The sequence below is a fragment of the Balaenoptera musculus genome, chromosome 16 (assembly GCF_009873245.2).
Source record: "Balaenoptera musculus isolate JJ_BM4_2016_0621 chromosome 16, mBalMus1.pri.v3, whole genome shotgun sequence".
Lineage (NCBI taxonomy): Eukaryota > Metazoa > Chordata > Mammalia > Artiodactyla > Balaenopteridae > Balaenoptera > Balaenoptera musculus.
Window position 1 is genome coordinate 81,713,511 of NC_045800.1, and position 25,939 is coordinate 81,739,449.

Below are 25,939 nucleotides of genomic sequence, written 5' to 3' on the forward strand. Positions count from 1 at the left end.
TTAAAAGAAATTTCTTAATTCGGAACTCTTCCTGTTTCTTAATGCATATTCAGGAATGACTTGATTTCTTCTGATTTTTCCGTTTCCCATGACCAGATCTCTGTGAAGATATCATGTCTTTAAATGGAAAGTCACCGCTTAAATGATTTGGTTGACTTGTGCAAAATAGTGCAAACTGATTTGCTGTTATTAAACTTTGTGGATAGGATTGATATATTATTAGCGATCATATAACATTATATTATAATATAGTTTGGTTATCTTATACTTGAGGAATGTTCAAAAACCCAGAATTGGGCACAAACAGAATTACCCAAATATTTTTGAAGACCAAAAAAAAAAAATTTATGGTTTTGTTATCATTAGCCAAGGAGCCTAATTTTATCATTTGTAGTTTTGTTTGGTTTCCTTGTCTATTTTTAAGTGTTTCCATAATGATAATTAGTTTAATTTACTTCAAAACAACTTGACATGCTCCTTCTAAAGATCACTTTGACACAGATAGCTAAATTGTGTGTGTGTGTGTATCTGTTTGTGTGTGTGTTTGGAGAGAGGGAGAAAGAGAAAAATCAGGAATACTCTTGAAGAGAGCGATTAAACAAAAATATTCTTTTTTTTTCTTTTTTAATTTTTGGCTGCGTTGGGTCTTCGTTGCTGCCCGCGGGCTTTCTCTAGTTGTGGCGAGCGGGGGCTACTCTACGTTGCGGTGCGCGGGCTTCTCATTGCGGTGGCTTCTCTTGTTGCAGAGCACGGGCTCTGGAGCACAGGCTCAGTAGTTGTGGCACGTGGGCTCAGTAGTTGTGGTGCATGGGCTTAGTTGCTCCGTGGCATGTGGGATATTCCGGACCAGGGCTCGAACCCGTGTCCCCTGCATTGGCAGGTGGATTCTTAACCACTGCGCCACCAGGGAATTCCCCCCAGTGAATTTATACTTTCTGAATTTGTATTTCCCGAGATGTGGTTCAGGGACTCCTTAGATCAGAATCCTTGGAGGAGCTTGTTTAAAAAAGTAGATTCCTGAGGTCAGCACATACTTTTAAAATCACATTTCGTGGGGGGGACCCTGGAATCTCCATCTTCACAAGCCTTACTGGGATTCTCATCCACTGATGTGTGTGAAGCGCAGTTCTAGGCTGGCATCCACTGGGGGTGCTGTGAGCCGGTTTTAATGGCCAAACAGGGCTTTCTTTCCTGAAGGTTACATAAGGCTCCTGAAGACAGTTCTTAAGGAACCCCTGGGATCTCAACTTTGGGTACAGGGATAGAAACAGACATGGTATATTCATTGTGATAATACATTCTAGATTTTTAAAACATGCTGTCCTTCCAACTTATTTTTTTTTTTTAATTATTAAGCATACCCAGAGCTGTCCTCACAATGCACATTGTTCCGTGTTCCTATTCTTAGACCTGCACTGATATTTGTAAAGTGTTTCACGGTTATTTGGAGGAACAAGCTCAGGAAAAATGACCGCAAAAGCGTGAGCTTGCGTATCACCCCTTTTCTATAACGGCAGTCATTTTCTAGAATGCCAGTCATTTTAGTTTTTCTAAACGGAATCCCTTAAAACCGAGTGAGATGAAAGAGTGAGGGGATTCTTATTTATTTCTGGTGTGTGTCTCGGGTATCCTGTCTAGAATTTAAAGCCTGTTTATTAAATGAAAATGATGAGATGGATGTAAATTTGCAGTTGAGGAGTTGCACTAAGAACTTAAAACTTGAAGTGGTGGTTCCCAATTTTATTCTAACTTTGGTCTCACATAGATCTGTAGCATTTCTTGTGGCTCCTTATGTCTTGTTGGATGAGTCCGGTAATACTAATTACTCCTTGTAGTTCCGTAGCCGAATTAAAACTGTTCTGGAAGCTGTAGCTTTCAATTACCTGACCTTTATGTGTGTTGAGGGGTCACACACAAACACATGGTGTCTGGCACTTAGTGTCTCCTCTAAGGATAAAGGCAGCGCTGGCTTCCATCTCAGATTGAACACAGTGGGCGTTAAATCTAAGTACTTTCGCAATGGATGGACTTGTTCTCTCGAGAAATCGAACACATCTGAGATGCAGATTTTATTGGGCATTCGGTTTTAGAATACAATTGGTCCCAGTGCTTTGTGCCTAAAACTGTTGCCGTCAGTGAAACCCACCTCCTGCCTCTGCTAAGTTACAGACCCTTCGAGGTGGCCGGGGAACCTGACCACTGCAGTTGTGTGATGGCTTCCAGGGCTTCCAGCGCCCCTACCCCATCACCCAAAGACACTTTCCCATCCTGGATCAGTTGTAAAGGTAGCTGTTTGCTATGTGGAGCCCAACATCATACCGTGCAGAATATAATGAGATCGTTTAAGAAACCAGATATATATACCATCGAGACAAGGCTGTCAGCTTCCTAAATGCCAGCCCTGGATCTTGACTAATTTTGAAACGTTAGTGATTTTATCACTCTATTAAGAAGCTGTGGGTTCCATCCTGGCTTTGAGAAGGGGCTAATTTGCTCCATTTTGGAATTGAATTAACTTTCAGGCCGGCGGGGCACTGTTTATTAAATTGCTTTTTCCAGTCCTAGCATGTTTTCTCCCTCGGTAGCCTCTGTTAGCTTCTGAGCTTGTAACCTCCAGGGAAAGATAGGCATGCTCACCCTTTTAATATGTGTAGAGACCATGCAAGACCATTGTTTTCTAATAATTAGACAGACTTAGCTGTATTAGCTCTGTTAAATGTGTGTATTGGAAAGGCGGCTTTCTGTTTGGTATATCCTTTTGAGCTTCCAGTTATTTTTTTTAAGTATTAACGTTGATATTTTCATTTTAAATGTACTCAGATAAACCTGAAGCTTTTTAAGGAGTCTCCATCTAGCCCTTTGGCCCACCTCTTGGCTCTCAAAAAATAAAGAAGGCTGCATATTTCTCGGGACTGCCTTAGCCATTACAGTCACGATCTTGCGTATTTCCCCAAGAGCGCTATATTTCTTTTCTGATCTTCCCTAAATAAACTAACCTTTGAGGCCATCTATTCACTTCTGCCCTACCTCTGACCTGTTAAGCTTCATTTCCTTTTCTCCCAAATTTGAACTTTATTTATAGGCTAACACTATTTTCTTCATTTCTTAATTTCTGGATAACTGTTTCTGGCATTTAAAAAACGGATAACATAATCTTTGGGGAAACGTTTAGAATCAAAAAGAACGGCAGTGCCAGCCCACCCAGCCTCCTACCCAGCCCCGGCTCCACTTAACTTTGTCCTGGATCTTCTGCAAACCCCGCAGTGCCCCCTGTCACCTTCCCCTCACCCAACACCCTCCCTCAGAAATCTCCCCTGTGACCCCGCTCTGCTTTCTCAGGTTTTTTCAGTACCTTCCTTCAATGACATCTCCCATGAAGTTCTTTTTTTCTTCCTGTGACAAGGGGAATAGTTACCTTGGTATGTTTTGTGGCAGAGGTGTTTAGATCTTTCCAGCTTCCCGATGAAGAAGAAACTGATGGGTGATGATAGATATCATAGTAGCTCCTTATTCTGGAGTTCTGCATTGAACCTAGGTCAAATAAAAGGAATCGGATTGAAATTGTAGCACAATCGAGATCTTTTTGATACCCAGACAGTTCAACACTATTAATGGAGGATGTGTTATTTCACTTCTGAAGATGTTTGGAAATAAATAGCAAATTGAAAAAAAAATGGCACAGCTACCCCTGAAGGAAAACTCTGAGCTTAAATCTATGAAAATGCACTGGGAAGTGCCTGTAGACAAGCAAGGCTCACTCCCTTCTCTGTATTTACACATAAGTGGGGCTGTGAGGGTCCCTATCACATAACTAAGCCCTGCCACTGATAATATGGGAAAACCCTTCTGTGCTCTGGTAGGTAATGAAACACAGAATCTTCCTATCTGTGACAGACATTTAGGCATTTCTTACTTTCTGCCAGAACTTTTTAAACATGGGCTAAAAAACAAGACCTCCATTTGTGCAGCCACGTCCGCTTCCGGGTTGGAAAATCAGCCTTGTAGGAGATCGGGTCAGACCTGCCGTAGAACCCTCCCAGCCCTCACCCTGAAGGACCAGGAACCACGTGCATATGTAAAACCTGGGCCGTCTGGCCCCCCACTGACCTCTGCCACCTCTGTTCCCTCTGGCTTTAACACATCACAGGCCCCGTGATTGACAGCTGGGTGAAGTTCTCCAGTGATGGAGTGAGACTGGGGAGGGACCAGCCCTTCTGGCACCTCCCCCAGATTTCCAATTAGTTGGGCTTAAGCCAAAAGTTAGAGCCATACTAATTTTAATATTGAACAATTACATTTCTGATCAGAGTGTGTAAAAGTGAGGCATGCCAAGAAGTGGGAAACCCATACAGAGTGCTAGGGTGGTGACTTAGCCTACAGCATGCTGTGACTTGTATACACATTTTTAGCTTATAAACCAGACATGAGTTGAATTGAGCCATTGGTGTTCAGTGTATGATTAAAAAAATACATATTTTTGAATAGTGGGAAAAGATTCTTTGAGGAATGGAGATGCTATCTTCCCAAACAATGTTATTTATTTACTTTCAAAGTGTAATTTAATTTTAATTATTTATAAAGTTGCTTGATACTTTAGTAAATGTACCACAGTGTGTTTGGTTCAGCTAACAATATCTCAGTAAAAAGAAACCGTTCTTTTCAAATCTTAGATATTAAATCTTTGCCATGAATCATGCTGAGACTGCTGGGATTTTTATGAGAATCATTTGGTTTTCATGGTGTTGAAATGAGCAGGATATTATTGAAAGTTTTATATTTCCAAATATGTACATAGAGAGATCACGGGTAGGCCCTTCTTTCTTTCCTTGGTGAGAAAATGGCTTTCATATGAATTAGTCAAAATCGCAAATACTATGTAGAAGAATAATCATGAACAATTTTTTTTCCCTTAACTCAAAATCCTCAGATTCTGCCTTGCTTTTCTTTCAGGCGTTTGCCACGTCGATCTTTTCTACTCCACTGAGCCCGTTTCTCGGGAGTGTCATTTTTATCACATCGTATGTCAGGCCAGTGAAGTTCTGGGAGAAAAACTACAAGTAAGATCCTAAAATCGTTACTGACTTGCTTTCCTAGGATTCGTGTTCAGGATGCTCCTTGACCTTTGTCTATGAAAAGTCCAGGCTTCATGCTTTGCCGCCCTGTGGGGCAGCCCTAGCAAGCTCCCTCCACCCACCCTGTTATCCACTCAGCACGGGGGCTTCCAGGCTCTGGACCAAGCCTGACTGATGGCAAATTTGCAGTCAGGTACTAGTCTAGGTTTCACCAGTTGTGAAGGAAAGTGAGATATCACCACCCACTCTCAGCAGCTGCCCTCAGAGAGGTTGTCTCAGGAGCGGTGGTCCTGTCATTGGATGAGATTACCCCTGGGGGGCACGGCTCCCTCCTGTGGGCCTTCAAAATATACATGTCATGTACAAGTGTACATGCATCACAGCTCAGCGTAGGAGAGCATACCATTTTTTCTGAGCATCATTAAACTTGTAGAAGATGATTTCTGCACTTTGTCTTGACTGTTTAGACCAGTCGGTCATAAATTTCCTCAAGCAAACAGTGATGGAGCGAGGGCAGTGATTTTTTTCAGGAGTGGTGGGAAGGGAGGAGTGATGGTTCCCTGAGTAACATTCAAGAGTTGTTAATGATTTGTCGGGGGAGGGCCTGAGAACAGCCAGAGGAGGAGGTGGGGCGAGCCAGCCTGTCTCCAGCTGGGGTCGTCTTCCGTTGCAGATCTCATTTGCCCTAATTTACTAGCCATACCTGGGCTGTCGCGTCCAAGCCCTAATCCATCTTCTGTAACGTGTCTACCTTTTCCGCTGTTTTGCCACTTTACAATGCGCCCTTCACGTCTCACAGAGGCCAACGTTAAGTTAGGAGGTCTGCGTGGTTAGACGGTTTATGTGCACGGAAGATGCACGTCCTTCTGGGGCAGGTGGTGGGGCGTCGTGATGAAAACACAGCCTGGGCCGCCAGCCTGCCTGGGCTCACACCTCGCCTCCACCCTCGGTGCTGGTGACCTCAAGGCCTCTCTCCTCTTCTGTAAAATGGGGGCAAAGGAATAAGGCCTACTTCACAGCCTTGTGGGGAGAATACGAGTTAATAGACCTAAAGCACCTAGAACAAAGTAAGCATCGTGCTGGCGTGCGCTGGTGGGATTCTCCTCTGATTGCCCTGCATGGAATCCCTGTCCCCACCTGACCCATGCTAACAGGTATCCCATCCCCGGGACCTCACATTTACGGGTCCTGGGGAAATCCAACCAAACCGGAGCACCCCAAGGTAAGCCAGTGCTGGGAGACCACCAAGAGGTGGGGAAGGCCCCTTGTGTGCCCCACAGATTCCTCATCTTTTAAGAGAGGTGGGCTTTTTGCTGTACAAGTGAAGCCGTCTTGAAATGTACACGTAAACAAGAGTCCTCTTTGGCATTTGTCTAAAGAGATGCCGTGCATATTTACAGAGTCAGAAGGAAAAGAAAACCACCAGCACTGGCTTGTCTTTATGCTTTTTAAGGAGAAATCAATTTGGGGGACCTTTGTGGAGCTCTTAAAAATCACACTTCCGGAAAGTGCAAACGCTGTGAATAAGAAGTGTGGCAATCTCGTGTGCTTTTAACTATGCAGGAAAGTGCAAGATATTTTAAATGTGCTCTGTAACACAAAAGATTTCTTTTTGTCTCCTATTCTCAGATAAGTTAGGAACCAGTTTTTTTGGCCGGGGGGAGAATTTGATAAGCAAAACGCATCCCGTTTGAGCTGGAGGGGGTGTTAAGCTTCCCCAGTAGAAAGGGGAATGGAGAAATCTTTGTGAGATGCTTTTATTGAGGGGAGACATCCTAACGCCTGTGCAACGCAAGTTTGGTATTTTCTTATTTAGCCTCCTCCCTGCCAAGACTCAGCTACCTGCTCGGCACCGTACACCGAGGTCTGAATTGTCCGTTTGTGTGGGTTACTTAAAAGTCTGGGCTGCTAGAGTGTTTCCTTATTCAGTCTCACAAAGAATTGATGATGTTGTGATCCGTTCTTCCCCCCAGTGTAGCACTCTGTTGCACATGGGGGCTTTGGTCGGCTGTCCTAGGATGAGAAGGGGAGAGCAGAGTCCGTGGCAACGCATAGGGACATCCTGCCTTTCCTAGGTCTCTCTGAAGGAGCCAAGGTGGGGAAAATGTTCAGTCCCCCTGAGGGGTGGGGAGAGATGCTGATGCCGAACGCAGCCAGCTGAAAGTCTCTTGTCAACTTGTGTTAAGCGTCAGAACACAGAGCCCTGTGGTCATCTGCTTAAAAGATCAGTGATGGAATTCAGGACAGTAAGAGTGGTGGGTACCAGGAAAAGAAATGGCAGGAAATCTCATCTGGATCCCTGCAAGCCCTCTGGAAAGCCCATTCTCTGCATCTGAAACTGTTGGTTTTTATTTCAAACACTAATGACTTTTCCTGTTCTTATTTGTGAGTGTCTCTGTAGCTGCTCCTACTGCTTTCTTTTCAGCCTGATACAGAGAAGCAGTTGTTAGGGTAATTGATTAATTGTTTACTAGCTGTCCCGCCACTGACTGAGAGATATTCTCCCCTCTCAGGACAGTGAGCACGATCTGCCAGTGGGTACCAGGGTCGCCAGCCCCACCAGGGGGTGTGATGAGGGGCACTTGCTGTCCCCTCTCCTGGCCTCCTCTTCCTTTCCACCCCTGCTCCTTCACTTTCCAGCCCTTTGATTTTTCTTCCAGACCTCCTAAAGCTGCCTTTGGTTTTTGCAAGTCTCCAGCGAGCCCTGTACTGTAACGGAACCGTTTTCATACTCTATGGGGCCGATAAGTAAATCACCAGCTACCTGGTGACTCTGGCCCTTCTGTTTTCCCCAGCCTGGGCTGTCTTGAAATCCACAGACTTTTTGTTCTCCAGCGCTGCTCCTCACTGGGGGCTGGTGACAAACGTGTCCTCTGCCCACCTAACTAACCTGCTCTCTGGTTGATTCCCCAGACACAGCACCAGGTCCCACTGTCTCAGAAGCCCACGGTGGGACACTGCTGCCTGGGCGACAAGGAGACGTACCTCAGAGCCCAGCACTGATGTAAATGCTCTGTATATGCCTCGTCCAGTATGGGAGCCCTCCCAGCACTTGGAACAGGGCTAGTGTGGCTGAAGTTTTAATTCTATTGAATTTTAATTCATTTACATTTAAGTAGCCGCATGTGACTCGAGGCTATCATATAGGACAGAACAAATATAGACCCACCTCACCTCAGTCCTAATCTCCCACAGTACTATTTCATACATCGCATATTGTGGATTTTTCATTCCCAGCCCTCCCTCGGCTGTGCCCTTCTCACCGAGTGCCCTTCCCTCCCCCAGTCCCTCCACTTCCACCCACACGCACACAGACTCACAAAGAGGGGAATCATATTCCATCTCCTGATGGATGAATGGAAGGTTCAAGAAGGACTTGTGGGATGAGAAGTACTGTAGTGGTCACCTTTGGAAAATAAATTTGCTCTGTGACCATCAGTAAATTGTACCAAGGATTGGTGTGGACTGACTCTATCTCCAAGCCTGGACTTGTTTTTTTTCATCTTTGTGTCCCTACGGGGCCACGCACACAGAAGATGTTCTGTAACTATTTCTTAAATGAATTAAATCCAACAATATTATGTAAAAGGGAAAGGAAATCGTAATCTGGATTTCATTCGCCACCATCAGGCTGTGCACTATTAAACTGTTCTTAACGAAGGAGGTCTTTAAAATTGGTCTCGATGAGTTCGGCCTGGTGTCTCCATTTAACTTACAGGCAACAATAGCAAATGCACTGTAATAATAATGCCTGGTGTTTATAAATCCCCTTATGTCAGAGTATTTTTTTTTAACATTTTTACTGGAGTATAATTGCTTTACGTTGTTGTGTTAGTTTCTGCTGTATAACAAAGTGAATCAACTATACGTATACATATATCCCCATATCCCCTCGCTCTTGCCTCTCCCTCCCACCCTCCATATCCCACCCCTCTAGGTGGACACAAAGCACCGAGCTGATCTCCTGTGCTATGCGGCTGCTTCCCACTAGCTATCTATTTTACATTTGGTAGTGTATATATGTCCATGCCACTCTCTCACTTCGTCCCGGCTTACCCTTCCGCCTCCCCGTGTCCTCAAGCCCATTCTCTATGTCTGCGTCTTTATTCCTGTTCTGCCCCTAGGTTCTTGAGAACCATTTTAGACTCCATATATATGTGTTAGCATACGGTGTTTGTTTTTCTCTTTCTGACTTACTTCACTCTGTATGACAGACTCTATGTCCATCTACCTCACTACAAATAACTCAATTTTCTTTCTTTTTCTGGCTGAGTAATATTCCATTGTATATATGTGCCACATCTTCTTTATCCATTCATCTGTCAATGGACACTTAGGTTGCTTCCATGTGCTGGATATTGTAAATAGAGCTGCAGTGAACATTGTGGTACATGACTCTTTTTGAATTATGGTTTTCTCAGGGTATATGCCCAGGAGTGGGACTGCTGGGTCGTATGGTAGTTCTACTTTTAGTTTTTAAAGGAATCTCCATACTGTTCTCCATAGTGGCTGTATCAATTTACATTCCCACCAACAGTGCAAGAGGGTACCCTTTTCTCCACACCCTCTACAACATTTATTGTTTGTAGATTTTTTGATGATGGCCATTCTGACAGGTGTGAGGTGATACCTCATTGTAGTTTTGATTTGCATTTCTCTAATGATTAGTGATGTTGAGCATCCTTTCATGTGTTTGTTGGCAATCTGTATATCTTCTTTGGAGAAATGTCTATTTAGGTCTTCTGCCCATTTTTGGATTGGGTTGTTTGTTTTTCTGATATTGAGCTGCATGAGCTGCTTGTATATTTTGGAGATTAATCCTTTGTCCGTTGCTTCGTTTGAAAATATTTTCTCCCATTCTGAGGGTTGTCTTTTCATCTTGTTTATGGTTTCCTTTGCTGTGCAAAAGCTTTTAAATTTCAGTAGGTCTCATTTGTTTATTTTTGTTTTTATTTCCATTTCTCTAGGAGGTGGGTCAAAAAAGATCTTGCTGTGATTTATGTCATGGAGTGTTCTGCCTATGTTTTCCTCTAAGAGATTTATAGTGTCTGGCCTTACATTTAGGTCTTTAATCCATTTTGAGTTTATTTTTGTGTAGGGTGTTAGGGAGTGTTCTAATTTCATTGTTTTACATGTAGCTGTCCAGGTTTCCCAGCACCACTATTGAAGAGGCTGTCTTTTCTCCACTGTATATTCTTGCTTCCTTTATCAAAGATAAGGTGACCATATGTGCATGGGTTTACCTCTGGGCTTTCTATCCTGTTCCACTGATCTATATTTCTGTTTTTGTGCCAGTACCATACTGTCTTGATTACTGTAGCTTTAAATATAGTCTGACGTCAGGGAGCCTGATTCCTCCAGCTCCATTTTTCTTTCTCAAGATTGTTTTGGCTGTTGGGGTCTTTTGTGTTTCCATGCAAATTGTGAAATTTTTTGTTCTAGTTCTGTGAAAAATGCCATTGGTAGTTTGATAGGGATTGCATTGAATCTGTAGATTGCGTTGTGTAGTATAGTCATTTTCACAATGTTGAATCTTCCAACCCAAGAACATGGTATATCTCTCCATCTGTTTGTATCATCTTTAATTTCTTTCATCAGTGTCTTATAGTTTTCTGCATGCAGGTCTTTTGTCTCCTTATGTAGGTTTATTCCTAGGTATTTTATTCTTTTTGTTGCAATGGTAAATGGAAGTGTTTCCTTAATTTCTCTTTCAGATTTTTCATCATTAGTGTATAGGAATGCAAGAGATTTCTGTGCATTAATTTTGTATCCTGCTACTTTACCAAATTCATTGATTAGCTCTCGTAGTTTTCTGGTGGCATCTTTAGGATTCTCTATGTATAGTATCATGTTATCTGCAAACAGTGACAGCTTTACTTCTTTTCTGATTTGGATTCCTTTTATTTCTTTTTCTTCTCTGATTGCTGTGGCTAAAACTTCTAAAACTATGTTGAATAATAGTGGTGAGAGTGGGCAACCTTGTCTTGTTCCTGATCTTAATGGAAATGGTTTGTTTTTCACCATTGAGAATGATGTTGGCTGTCGGTTTGTCATATTTGGCCTTTATTATGTTGAGGTAAGTTCGCCCTATGCCTACATTGTGAGGGTTTGTTTTATCATAAATGGGTGTTGAATTTTGTCGAAAGCTTTTTCTGCATGTATTGAGATGATCATATGGTCTTTCTCCTTCAATTTGTTAATATGGTGTATCACATTGATTGATTTGCATATATTGAAGAATCCTAGCATCCCTCGGATAAACCCTACTTAATCATGGTGTATGATTCTTTAATGTGCTGTTGGATTCTGTTTGCTAGTATTTTGTTGAGGATTTTTGCATCTCTGTTCATCAGTGATATTGGCCTGTAGTTTTCTTTTTTTGTGACATCCTTGTCTGGTTTTGGTATCAGGGTGATGGTGGCCTCGTAGAATGAGTTTGGGAGTGTTCCTCCCTCTGCTATATTTTGGAAGAGTTTGAGAAGGATAGGTGTTAGCTGTTCTCTAAATGTTTGATAGAATTTGCCTGTGAAGCCATCTGGTCCTGGGCTTTTGTTTGTTGGAAGACTTTTAATCACAGTTTCAATTTAAGTGCTTGTGATTGGTCTGTTTCTATTTTCTGTTTCTTCCTGGTTCAGTCTCAGAAGGTTGTGCCTTTCTAAGAATTTGTCCATTTCCTCCAGGTTTTCCATTTTATTGGCATATAGTTGCTTGTAGTAATGTCTCATGATCCTTTGTATTTCTGAAGTGTCAGTTGTTACTTCTCCTTTTTCATTTCTAGTTCTATTGATTTGAGTCTTCTCCCTTTTTTTCCTGATGAGTCTGGCTAATGGTTTATCAATTTTGTTTATCTTCTCAAAGAACCAGCTTTTAGTTTTATTGATCTTTGCTATCGTTTCCTTCATTTTTTTTTCATTTATTTCTGATCTGATCTTTATGATTTCTTTCCTTCTGCTAACTTTGGGGGTTTTTTGATCTTCTTTCTCTAATTGCTTTAGGCATAAGGTTAGGTTGTTTATTTGAGATGTTTATTGTTTCTTGAGGTAAGATTGTTTTGCTATAAACTTCCCTCTTAGAACTGCTTTTGCTGCATCCCATAGGATTTGGGTTGCCGTGTTTCCATTGTCATTTGTCTCTAGGTATTTTTTGATTTCCTCTGATTTCTTCAGTGATCTCTCGGTTATTTAGTAGTGTATTGTTTAGCCTCCATGTGTTTGTATTTTTGACAGATTTTTTTCCTGTAATTGATACCTAGTCTCATAGTGCTGTGGTTGGAAAAGATACTTAATACAATTTCAGTTTTCTTAAATTTACCAAGGCTTGATTTGTGACCCAAGATATGATCTATCCTGGAGAATGTTCCATGAGCAATTGAGAAGAAAGTGTAATCTGCTGTTCCTGGATTACAAATGGAATGTAATTCCATTTGTAATAGATGGAATGTCCTATAAATATCAGTTAAGTCCATCTTTGTTTAATGTATCATTTAAAGCTTGTGTTTCCTTATTTATTTTCATTTTGGATGATCTGTCCATTGGTGAAAGTGGGGTGTTAAATTCCCCTACTATGATTGTGTTACTGTCGATTTCCCCTTTTATGGCTGTTAGCATTTACCTTATGTGATGAGGTGCTCTTATGTTGGGTGCATAAATATTTGCAATTGTTATATCTTCTTCTTGGATTGATCCCTTGATCATTATGTAGTGTCCTTCTTTGTCTCTTGTAATAGTCTTTATTTTAAAGTCTATTTTGTCTGATATGAGAATTGCTATTCCAGCTTTCTTTTGATTTCCATTTGCGTGGAATATCTTTTTTCATCCCCTCACTTCCAGTCTGTAGGTGTCCCTAGGTCTGAAGTGGGTCTTGTAGACAGCATATATATGGGTCTTGTTTTTGTATCCATTCAGCCAGTCTGTGTCTTTTGTTTGGAGCATTTAATCCATTTACATTTAAGGTAGTTATCTATATGTATGTTTCTATTACCATTTTCCTAATTGTTTTGGGTTTGTTATTGTAAGTCTTTTCCTTCTCTGTTTCCTACCTAGAGAAGTTCCTTTAGCATTTGTTGTAAAGCTGGTTTGGTGGTGCTGAATTCTCTTAGCTTTTGTTTGTCTGTAAAGGTTTTAATTTCTCCGTGGAATCTGAATGAGATCCTTGCTAGGTAGAGTAATCTTGGTTGTAGGTTTTTCCCTTTCATCACTTTAAATATGTCCTGCCACTCCCTTATGGCTTGCAGAGTTTCTGCTGAAAGATCAGCTGTTAACCTTATCAGGATTCCCTTGTATGTTAATTGTTGCTTTTCCCTTGCTGCTTTTAATATTTTTTCTTTGTATTTAATTTTTGATAGTTTGATTAATATGTGTCTTGGCGTGTTTCTCCTTGGATTTATCCTGTATGGGACTCTCTGCACTTCCTGGGCTTGATTGACTATTTCCTTACCCATGTTAGGGAAGTTTTCAACTGTAATGTCTTCAAATATTTTCTCAGTCCCTTTTTTTTCTCTTCTTCTTCTGGGACCTCTATAATTCGAATGTTAGTGCATTTAATGTTGTCCCAGAGGTCTCTGAGATTGTCCTCAATTCTTTTCATTCTTTTTTCTTTGTTTTGCTCTGCGGTAGTTATTTCCACTATTTTATCTTCCAGGTCACTTATCCGTTCTTCTGCCTCAGTTATTCTGCTATTGATTCCTTCTAGAGAATTTTTAATTTCATTTATTGTGTTGTTCATCATTGTTTGTTTGCTCTTTAGTTCTTCTAGGTCCTTGTCAAACATTTCTTGTATTTTCTCCATTCTATTTCCAAGATTTTGGATCATCTTTACTATCATTACTCTGAATTCTTTTTCAGGTAGACTGCCTTATTTCCTCTTCATTTGTTTGGTCTGGTGGGTTTTTACCTTGCTCCTTCATCTGCTGTGTATTCCTCTGTCTTCTCATTTTGCTTAACTTACTGTGTTTTGGGTCTCCATTTCACAGGCTGCAAGTCCGTAGTTCCCGTTGTTTTTGGTGTCTGCTCCCAGTGTGTCAGGTTAGTTCAGTCGTTTGTGTACGCTTCCTGGTGGAGGGGACTGGTGCCTTTTTTCTGGTGGATGAGGCTGGATCTTGTCTTTCTGGTGGGCAGGACCATGTCCGGTGGTGTATTTTGGGGTGTCTGTGACCTTATTATGATTTTAGGCAGCCTCTCTGCTATTGGGTGGGGTTGTGTTCCTGTCTTGCTAGTTCTTTGGCATAGGGTGTCCAACACTGTAGCTTGCTGGTCATTGAGTGGAGCTGGGTCTTGGCATTGAGATGGAGATCTCTGGGAGAGCTTTCGCCGTTTGATATTACATGGGGCCGGGATGTCTCTGGTGGACCAATGTCCTGAACTCGGCTTTCCCACCTCAGAGGCTTGGGCCTGATACCCGGCCAGAGCACCAAGACCCTGTCAGCCTCATGGCTCCAAAGGAAAGGGGGGAAAAAGAAAGAAAGAAAGGAGAAAAGTAAATAAAATAAAATAAAGTTATTAAAATAAAAAATATTAAAAAATTAAAAATTAAAAAGTAATAAAACAGAAAGAGAGAAAGAAAGAAGAGAGCAACCAAACCAAAAAACAAATCCACCAATGATAACCAGTGCTAAAAGCTGTACTAAAAAACCCTAAAAAACAAAAAACAGACAATCAGAGCCCTAGGAAGAATGGCGACAGCAAAGCTATGCAGACAAAATCACACAAAGAAGCATACACATACACACTCAACAAAAAGAGAAAAAGGAAAAAAATATATATATATTTTAAAAAAAAGGAAGAGAGCAACAACATCAATGAACAAATCTACCAATGATAATAAGCTCTAAATACTAAACTACTATAAACATAAAACCAGAAACAAATTAGATGCAGAAAGCAAACCCCAAGTCTACAGTTGCTCCCAAAGTCCGCTGCCTCAATTTTGGGATGATTTGTTGTCTATTCAGGTAATCCACTGATGCAGGGTACATCAAGTTGACTGTGGAGATTGTGATTGTGATTTAATCCGTTGCTCCTGAGGCTGCTGGGAGAGATTTCCCTTTCTCTTCTTTGTTTGCACAGCTCCCGGGATTCAGTTTTGGATTTGGATCCGCCTCTGCGTGTAGGTCGCCTGAGGGCATCTGTTCGCTCAGACAGGACGGGGTTAAAGGAGCAGCTGCTTCGGGGGCTCTGGCTCACTCAGGCCGGGGGGAGGGAGGGGTACAGAGGAGGCGGGGCGAGCCTGCGGCGTCAGAGGCGTCGTGACGTTTCAGCAACCTGAGGCGCGCCGTGCGTTCTCCCGGGGAAGTTGTCCCTGGATCACGTGGGGACAGTTTCTTGCCTTTTGGGAAGTCTGAGGTCTTCTGCCGGCGTTCAGTAGGTGTTCTGTAGGAGCTGTTCCACATGTAGATGTAGTTTTGATGTATTTGTGGGGAGGAAGGTGATCTTCACGTCTTATTCGTCCACCATCTCGAAGGCGCTTCCTTTCAGAGTATTTTTAAAAAGCTTTAGAAACACATTTTGATATTATGATTCATCATCCTTCTCTTTATATATAAACAATTGCTAAATAACCAAACTTTGTTATTAACGTGAAGCAGATGTTTAGGCTGGAAAGTATATATTTGACTCATGGCCCTGGTTATCTTAGCCAATGTCTCACTCCTAAAGGAGTCGACTGTCTTCAGCCCTAAAGAAGGAAAAATCCCATTAACAATGATTTTGCTTTCATACATCAAAAGTCTTCTATAAAATGTTAAATACCATAGCTATGAGGAGACACACATAACAGCTACCTGACGGGCAAATATAGCTTCATGGTTGTTACATTTCTATTATATTTTCCGGATTGCTTTTAAAATGTTAAATTGTTCTGGGCATTATCCTTGTCAACAAGTATACAGTAAGCATGTATGTGAGGCCACTGTGCTGGGCTTTAAGATAGGAATCATTCTATGTGATTGGTCTGCAAAAAAGTCGACTCTGTATTCCATGCCCTTGGTCTCACCCTAGTCAGCAAGAAGATAATCAGGGTCACTTCATCCTCAGCTCTCCCTGAGGCAGTGGTGTTCCGTCAGAAAGCACCAGCTTTGTGGTCAGTCAGACCTTGAATAAAATCCCAGCCTGTATGCTTGGTTAGGTGTTTGACTTTAGGAAATTATTCAGCCTGTGAGCCTCAGTTGACTCGTGTAAAATGGGATGACTGTCTCTATGTGCCTCCCAGAAGTCATAAACACCAAGTTAGTCCTGCACCCATTTTGTTTTCCTTCCCTATATTTCTGTGTGCTATCATTTCAACTTCTAATTCAGTTAAGTCTAGACGTATTTTATGTATCCTTGCAACCTACCTGAAATCGTTTCTGAAATGGCAGAACGCAATCAACCCATGAAAGAACACGTGTAGACCACGGAGGATCACGTCCACAACCAGCGTGCTGTGAGATGCCCCATAAATACTAGTCTTCACCATCAGGTGCTGTGTTTATTTTGAGGCCTTAGCCAGTCCCAGAGCCCAGGTTCTGTTCTTTGAGCATCACAGCTGCCTTAGTGGAAAAAACAAGATCTTCAAAGTGCCACTCTTTCGTGGTTTATCAAACAACAAAAGAGATGATCAGGATACTTCAGCCGGTCTCAGTGAGCTCTCATGGATCTTACTGTGCTACTTCCCAGCCCCTTCTTGGGTTTGTAATATAGAAGAGAGACTAGCATGGACCCTTGGAATTACAGAATCCCCTCTGTACCATCCACGGAAGGGAGTCCTCCTCCTACTCTGCGTGGAGCAGGACTTGTGTCTCACTGGGCAGCCCGTGTGATCTTTGTCAGTCACAGCTGGGGCTCTCAGTGCTCTGAATCTGCTCCTTGTGGCATCGCCCGGATACCCCAGTCACCTGGATACACCTGCTGATCCTGGAGTAACCCGCATCCTTGTGCCTCCTGTACATTCCATCCTTTACCAGCTTGAAGGCAGCTCTCCTTCCCTTCTCAGGTCTCTGCTTTAGGCTTAACAGTCCTATCTGTTTTTTTGTGTGAAATGGTCTAGACCTTGAGCATCTCAGCCGTCCTCGTCCACTTGTTTACTGGGTTGACCCTGACTGTGCCCTCCTTAGACTGCTCCAGGTGTCACCTACTCAGCTTATAGTAGAGGGACCTGTTACTTCCTCTGAGTCCTATGTCCCGCTCTCATTTATGCCTCTTAAAATCGAAACCCTCGCAGTGATTTTACTCAAGTATTGCCAAGCCAAGTCTTCCTCATCCCACTCTCATGCATGTGTGTTCTACTGAGAAGCAGAAATGTACATTTCCTCTATCACTTCTCAACTTCTGGGCTTTAACTCAACATTCCAGTGCATAGAGGTCGACGTCACTGCTGTCCTTCATCATCTCTCCAGCCCCCTCACTTGTGCTATCTGCACATGGGCTTGCCTGTCACCATCTGGGTCTTCGTTCATGATTTGTTAATAATGATAAGCTGTACAGAGCCATGGATGCCTGACTTGCTTAAGGCAGTCAAAGAAAGGAATTCTCAGCTTCACGCTTTATTTTCTACCTTTTTTCAGAATGGGGAGGATTTTGCTGGATAGTCTCTTCCCAGCGAGCTGTTTTAAGCATGGTTTGTAAGATCTTTGTACAAAGCACTGAGCGTCTCAAAAGGCATTCTTTTTTAAGTATAAAGCAGGAAGATTATATGGCTTATGTGTTAATAGTAAAATGCAGCACTGTAATTCAGGTTTGCAGTTATGCTGGGAGGGATTTGCATATTTCAACTCGCAATTAAGCTATCCCCCCCAATTTATTTGGATACGTTTTCAAAGCACCTGGACAAATTTACTGTGGAGATAAAGTCATGAAGCTCCCTTATCAGATGGCTTAGGGCTATTAGAGCTCTTGGATGCACACCTAGGAGTGTGTTGGGCCCTGGACATATTACTGTTAAATGTAATAAAGGCAGTAGGAACAATGCAGCAGTAACAGGAGTGATCGTCATCTTTTTGTATTTAGTGAACACCTGCTCACCTGCTCAGATATATTCATTCCCATCCTGACACCCACTTTGGAAGCAGAATTTCATTTTTCTCATTTCACAGATCAGAAAAAGGAGACTCAGGGAAGTTCAGTAACTTGCCCAAAGTCACAGAATACGTCAGTGGCCGATCCAAGATATTAACCAGGACTGGCCTTATTTCAAGCCCTTTCCATTGTGTCAAATATCTCCCACAGCAAAAAAAACACAAAAAAACCCCATAAAACAAAAAAACCAGTGACTGCCATTTAAAGCATTTGCTCTTGACTCGAGAGGTATGGTCACAAGAGCCCGTCTGGAAGGGAAGGCGGCTGCAGCCCGGGGCCCGGGCACCCTGTGTGCCTCACTCCAGAAAGGCCTTCTCTGGGTCCCTGGAGGAGCTCTGTACAGCCTCTCTGGGGGGCAGCGCCAAGTGTGGCACAGGTAGCCATGCTCCCTGTCACCTCCTCAGAAGCAGACGTTGGTCCCAAACCTCTCCTCTGCCTTCAGGCAGGTCCAAAGTGACCCAAGTCAAAGCCAACACGACTCTCCCAAGGCCACTCTCCAGTTCATCTGCCGAGCCGTCTCACTGATGACTGGACCACAGGAGCCTTGCAGCTCAGGGGCTTGGAGCCCCTCCGCAGGCTCAGGAGGAGGTGGTGCGGGGCCACCTGGCCAGGTCTGGACCAGCGCCGGCGAGTTTGTCTTTCCCTGATTCTGCGGGGACCTGGCGATGCTCCCGCATCCCTGAGCCCGGCGCCGAGGGGCTCCTTCCCGAGGTCCCGGTCGGGAGCTGCAGCCCCGCCTGCTTCCCAGCAGCCCCGGACCCTGAGCAGGGAGGCGGAGGGGCACCCCCTTGGGTGTGGCCTGCTGCCTCTGGTATTTCCAGAACGGGCACTGGGAGCCTCTCCCACTGGGAGACCCAGGACCACCAATGATGTGAGGCACCAGGGTGCCCTGGTTCCAGACCTTGCCAGGTCCGGGCTGTTAAGTAACTTGATAGGCCTGTGAAAAGGATCAGGAAACGCCCTCACTTTTCCTGGGGGCTGATGATAGGTCTTAGGGAATCCTCCCCCCCGGAAGGGACTCCGAGGCTGATGCATATATAAATCTGGGAGTTCTGAGCAATTTAAACATGCCTGGGAGTCACTTTGAGGTTCCATATGTGTGTCTGTTGATAAATAAGGCGTTTCGGGATTGACACGGTTTAGGCCACGTGTGAGGAGGCAGTGCATCCCGGGACTTAACGCACAGCCAGGGTGGGAAATTGGACCAAGTCTCGAACTTTCCAGAAGTGATAGAGGTGAGGAGGAGCCAGCAAGAGACATTCTTAGTTATGCAGAATGAAGTGGAGGTGTCCAGGCAGACTGAAGAGCCACAGGAGCTCAGAGTTTAGTATCAGCAAATCTCAGCCCGGTGGCTGGGGACGCGTGGGCTGAGTCTGTGGATGGGCAGCCGGCAGCCTGCCTCACCTTTCATTCCACTCTAGTAAAACTGAGCTCTGCGTAAACGTTTTCCTGGACTTCAGGCCACAGGTAAGCAAGAAACAGATGAGCAAGTGAGACCGTGGCCAAAAAGGCAAGAGAAAGGTGAGGTGTGAAACCCAGAGTTCCAGAGAGGGATTGTTTCTGCCTGGGACTTGGGGTGTGGCAGGCTTGCAGGGGAGGAGAATTGTCTTTCCCACTGGGCTTGGTAGTGTGAGATGCAGGCCTAATGCTGCTGGCAGCCTTTTTGTCCCCATGAGGTGTGAACTGGCCTGAGAACACAGCAAAGGGCCGAGGGACGTGGAGAATGATTCCTGATGACACCATGCACCCTAGCCCCTGAGTCCAGCAGGGCTCCATTGACCTTTCAGCTGTGTGAAACAGTGAGTTCCAGATTTTGTTTAAGCCGTTTCCAGTTGGGTTTTCTGTCACTTGAAATCGAGAGATAAAAGCAAGTGATGGCTTTTATCGAAGGGATCCTTCCTTCATAATTTTATTTGGAGGGATGACAGCACGAAGGTAAGACCTTTAGCACGGTAATTCTGTGAGTCTAAATAGTCTAGAATTCCAGAGAAGGGTGGAGTGGCAGACAGGAGTCTGAGCCTCCCTTGCTCTCTGGCTGATATGCCCTGTGTCTTAATCAGTCCTTCCACATCCCTTCTCTGCCTTGGATTTGTTCAACTGGAAACCCAGGTCTATGTCTGATGTCTGCAACACTAAATGAAGAACTTGGCCCCATCCTGCTGTTTTGCTGACGGATGAGAAAGCTCACACACACGTACCCAGGGGTAAGGTTTGACACTTTGGGTGTGGTGATGAGTGATTATGCAAATGTATTCCAGAAGGATGCCGCTTTTGAGGAACTCCAGTGTGTTGAATTTCTCAAAGAGCACTGGTTTGAGCTGATTATGCATTACGCTGCAATGCATAATTTTACGCAGAGTCCTGTGCCAACCTGCTGAGCAGTTACAGAATCTAGAAAGTGCAGAGTAGTGAAGTTGACCGGGCGCCTGCCGGAAGGGCTCCACCTGCCCACCTGCTTCCGGCTGTCTGGTGCTGCTGACCCGACATGTCAAGGTCACCCGGGAGTCAAGGTCACCCAGGAGTGAGGCGCTGTGGCAGAGTCCGGCTGGTGGGCGGTCGCAGGGAGTGTCAGCCTAGCACAGCACAAGGGCAGAGCCCTTCTCAGGCCTGGCAGCTTTTTCAGCTTTTAAGGATGTGTTGGAGATGGGATTGATTGATTCTAAACAAAGGAAGGCAGAAGGCTTCAGCTTTTAAATCTGCGTTGCCTCAAACCCTTTGACCGCAGGGCTCACACGTTCCTGGCGCAGATTTCCTGGGCAGATGGAGGTATCTGCACAGTGAGGGTTCACTCCCCAACACCAAGAACCCTGAGCCCTTTCGAAGGCCTTGCTTGTGATCAGCCAACACGCAAAGTGCATGTTACTGGCCACGCCGTCCCCGTTGCCGACAGAGATATGGGAGGACCCATATGGGCTGTGGGGTGACCACTCTGAGTCCTGGGGGACTAATGCATTTGAGGCTCTAGAGGCTCTAGCTTAAGACTCACTCCTTACCATTGCAGTCGTGGGGTAGGGGGGCACTCTTTAATCTTGTTACTGTCGACTGAAAAAATGCACAACTGAAAAGTTGAGAATTACGTTTTATTCTGAGGACTTTCTGAGGACTTCAAGCCCAGAAGTCAGGCTCTCAGATGGCTCTGAGGGACTGTTCCGAAGAGGTTAAGGGGGGAGCCAGGATATAGAGGAGTTTTTGCAAGAAAAACCAGGTAGTTGGAACATCAAAGGGTTACTGTTAATTAAAGAAAACCAGATATCTCCAGTTAAGGAATATAGGGCTTTTCTCTATATGGGCAGATGCTCATTGAAATCATTCCTTTGATATGCACCTTAACTATCTAGGGCCAGTGTCATGTTCTTTCCCATCCTGAGTTCCCTCAGGGCTCACCGTCGGGGCGGCTGTAATGTGATGGCTTGATGGGTGCAACATCCTTTGTTTACTGATACGACAGGTGACATTTTTCATTCACAATACCCTGAGCGTATTTCCAAGGCTGACTTCAGTCCCCCTCTATTGAAAGCCAAGACCTGACCCAGGCTTTGCATGTGGTTGCTGTTTCGGGGTTCATGGTACTATTGGCTGATGAATGAAATTAATGCATTATGTGAACATAGGAAGCCGTGCTCTTTTTTTCTTGTCGCTTTGGAAACATTCTGCTATCATCACTCCATAGGGTTTATAATGCTCTTTCATGTCTGGATTACTGTGTTTGCCTCTCTCTGTAAATGCAATTAAGTAGACAGATGCTCCCCATCAAGCTTGTTTAAATGAAAAATGACCAATAGTGGAAAAATAATCGCATACATGACAATTAGAAAAAATATTACCTGATAAGAATAACGGCAATTTAATGTATTATATTCCTTTTCTGATTTGTAATGTCTTACTAAGTTACATTTTAAAGAATTATTTGTTTTGGAGGTTGTGTGGTTGGAGCTTAATTTCCTAGAGACAGGGAAGGCTTTGGAGAGAGGTGTACTTTGAGGTTTGAGAGAAAGGAGAGAAAGTTCTTAGTGGATTTTAGAGAAAATTGCATAGAAAATGAAATTTTAAAAACGATTAATTTTTAAAGAGCCGTCCAAAAGTAATAGAACACTAGCTTTCTAGCTGAAGTTATCATGGACAAAGGAGAGCCACTTGGGAAGCCTTCCAAGGAGGTTTTCTTGTCATTGTCACACTGTCTGGGGGATAAGCTGGGGCAGGTGGCAGACACTTGGAGGAGGTGAATGAACTCATTTTCTGTTGACTCTGGTCCCTATGTTCCCAGAGCCAAGATTCAACACCATTTTAATATTTAAAATCAAATCTGAAAAACACTGTCAGGATAAAAAAAAATACTATTTCTTTTTCCCCATAAAAAGTACTGATGCGGTGATATCAAAACTATTTCCTGTTCATCCATTGTCAATCATGATGACCCTGGGTAACAAGCCTGTTACCAGGTGAAAGTGATTCTTAGTTTAGTTTTGTAGTAGACTGCCATAGAAGGGACTCTGTATTTTAATCTCCTACCAAAAGTGCTATGTTTTAGCTGCGATTTTATGCACTCAGAAAACTGAGGATCAGAAGAATTTTGTGATTCTCTCCTTTACATCCCTCAATAATTTAATAAGTCATAAAGCAAGTGAGAAACAGAAATCAGATTTATCAACTTCAAGTTGCAGTCTCATTCTTGGGGTTCCCCTGCCTTATTGTTTGTGTACTGTTTCCAGGCCGAATTATTTTGCATAGGGTACACCATCATTAAAAATGCAAACATGAGGTGTCAAACCTGCATAAATACCTTTATTTATAATTTGAGTCAGTGTAACTGATTTGACCAGGTTCCTCATGGTGGTTGTAGAATTAGAAGCATCCTTTTAGTTGAACTTGGTTTTGTAACAGATCTGAAGACTGAGTGCGGGTGAGGTAGAATGTTATACTTTAGGAGTGAATAAAATAGCAAAGGAAAAGTGAAGTCCATCTCAGCGGAAAACAGAGCTGGTGTGATTTTAGTAAGTGCCACATCCCTCGAGGACTAAACAGCACCGTGTCTTAACGGGCTTCATGTTCGGAGAACGTGTCTTCTCGAGTTGTGTCTCTCCTGACACAAGTGGCTGTGAAAACGGAAGGATCTAGATGTAACTCATCAGGGCTGCACGTGTCACTGCAAAATCCTGCAGTCCCGTTGCCAAGGGTTGACGTTTCTTTTTGCTGTGTGCTCATCTTGATCCAAATTCTGTGCGTACCAGTGGTAACTAATGAAAAAATAAATGTGTCTTCATCCCCAGGAGAAATAACACCCAGAACTCTAAAAAAAGCACTGTCAAATCTGTAACATTGGGCCTCTTTTTACCAGGAGGCTGTAGCACCCAGAAGTCAAAACCTTAAATCAGTCATGTTAATCCTGGGGAAAAAACCAGCAGCACCCTGGCCATTTAATCCTTATGAATCCTCTACAATCCTCTGCATCTCCATCTTTTCAGTTCCCCATCTGGCTGACTCTTTGCCCAACCATATGCAGCTAGATTGTTTTATTACTATTTTTATTAGTTGCATTTGCAGAAAGAGAAGAAACACTTTTCACCCCCTAAATATTTATGACTTCCCAGTGAATGAATAGTTGGACTTCTCCTGTATTTGGAATGCTGGAGAGTCTTGGATTTTTCTGACTGAAATGGGAGAAGTGATCCTAATTTGTGATGCAAGCAAGTTAGGGTGAGAGATGAGAATCTCACACGAATGCAGTATAGTCACAGAATTCAGTCCTGCTATTAGCTACGGAGATTTTTTTAATTAAACTTTTTTTTTTAAAGCTAAGTATAGATTCACATGGAGTTGAAAGAAAGAATAAAAAGAGATCTCCCCATATACTCTTTATCCAATTTACATGTGTTAACGTCTTGTAAAACGATCACCAGTATATTGATGTTGGTCCAGTCAAGATACAGACCAAGTCCATCCCCACAGAGACCTCTCCTGCTGCCCTTTGATAGTCACACACTCTTCCTTTCTGCCCCTCCCTCCTTCTTACCTCCTGTCAACCACTAATCTGTTCTCCAACTCTATAATTTTGTCATTGCAAGAGTTTTATACGAAAGGAATCATATAGTATTTAAACCTCGTGGGACTGGCTGTTTTCACTCACCGTAGTTCAGTGAAGATTCTTCCAGGTTGTTGTATGTCGGCAGTTTGCCCCTTTTAATTGCTGAGCAGTATCCCATAGTATGGAAACCACGGTCTGTTTAACAACTCACCCACTAAGGGACATCTGGGTTGCTTCCAGTTTTTGGATATTATGAATAAAGCTGCCAGGGACATTTGTCTATGGGTTTTTGGGTGAACATAAGTCTTCACTTCTCTGGCATAATTGCCCAGGAATATAATTGCTGGGTCACATGGTAGTTTTTTTAAAGAAACTGCCAAACTTTTTTCAGAGAAGCGATACCATTTTACATCCCCACCAGCAATGCGTAAGGGATCTAGTTTCTCCATATCCTTGCAAGTATATTGATGTTTTCACTATTTTATACTTTAGCCATTCTAATGGGTGTATAGTGATATCTCACTGTGGTTTTAATCTACATTTCCCTAATGACTTATGACATTGAACATCTTTTTCTGAGCTTATTTGCCATCAGTATGTCCTCTTCAGGGAAATGTTTGTTCACGTCTTTCCTCACTTTCTAATTGGATTCTTTGTAGGTTTTTTGTTTGTTTTGTTTTTCTTACTGCTGAGCTTTGAGGGTTTTTTAATATATTCTAGATACTAGCACTTTGTTGGATATGCGGTTTGCAAATATTTTCTCTTTTCATCCTTTTAACAGAGTATTTTATAAAGCAAAAGTTTTTAAAAAGACGTTCTTGTCAAATGCACATGGACAGTTCTCCAGAATAAACCATGTGTTAGGCCATAAAACAAACCTCAATAAATTTAAAAGGATTGAAATCATGCCACATATGTTCTTCAGCTACAATGGAATGAAATCGGAAATTAACAGCAAGAGGAAATCTGGAAAGTTCCCAAAGATGTATAAAATAAAACTACTTAAACAACCAATGGGTCAAAAACAAATCACAAGAGAAAATAAAGAATATTTTGTGATGAATGAAAATGAAAACATAATATATTAAAACTTATGGTATGTAGCAAAAGCAGTGCTCAGAGGGAAATTCATAGCTGTAAATGCCTAAATTAAAAAATAAGAAAAATCTCAAATCAATAAACTAGTCTTCAATGTTAAGGAACTAGAAAAAGAAGAGCAAACTAAACCAAAGCAAGCAGACAGATGGAAATAATAAAGATTAAAATGGAGAGAAATGAAATAGATAATAGAAAATCAATAGAAATAATAAATTACACCAAAAGTTGATTCTTTGAAAAGATTGACAAAATTGGCAAGCCTTTACCAAGAATGACCAAGAAAAGAAGAGAGAAGACTCAAATTACTAAAATCACAGAAGTGGGGACATTACTACCAACATTACATAATTGAAAGAGAATTCTATGAACTACCGGTGTACCAACAAATTAGATAACCTAGCTGAACTGGAGGAATTCATAGAAACACACACCCTACCAAAACTGACTGAAAAAGAAATGGAAAATCTGAATAGACCTATAACAAGTAAAGGGAATTAATTGGTAATCAAAAAACTCCTAACAAGGAAAAGCCCAGGATGAGTTGGCTTCCCTCTGGAATTCTGTAAAATGTTTAAAGAAGAATTAACATCAGTCCTTCTCAAATCTCCCAAAAAAGAGTGGAGGAAGGAATAGTTCCTAAATCATTCTGTGGGTCCAATATTACCCTGATACCAAAGCCAGACAAAGTCATCACAAGC

At 42.8% G+C, this 25,939-nt stretch overlaps 1 protein-coding gene across 4 annotated transcripts in view; it reads left to right on the forward strand.

The window, feature by feature from the left end:
* The window catches only part of PCNX2 (pecanex 2), a 279,006-nt gene that overhangs the window by 186,741 nt on the left and 66,326 nt on the right, over positions 1-25,939 (forward strand). For all 4 annotated transcript variants that reach the window (XM_036828622.1, XM_036828623.1, XM_036828621.1 and 1 more), the window contains one exon: positions 4,928-5,057. In XM_036828622.1, coding sequence (XP_036684517.1) covers positions 4,928-5,057 — 130 coding nt within the window. The remainder of the gene's footprint in view (positions 1-4,927; positions 5,058-25,939) is intronic.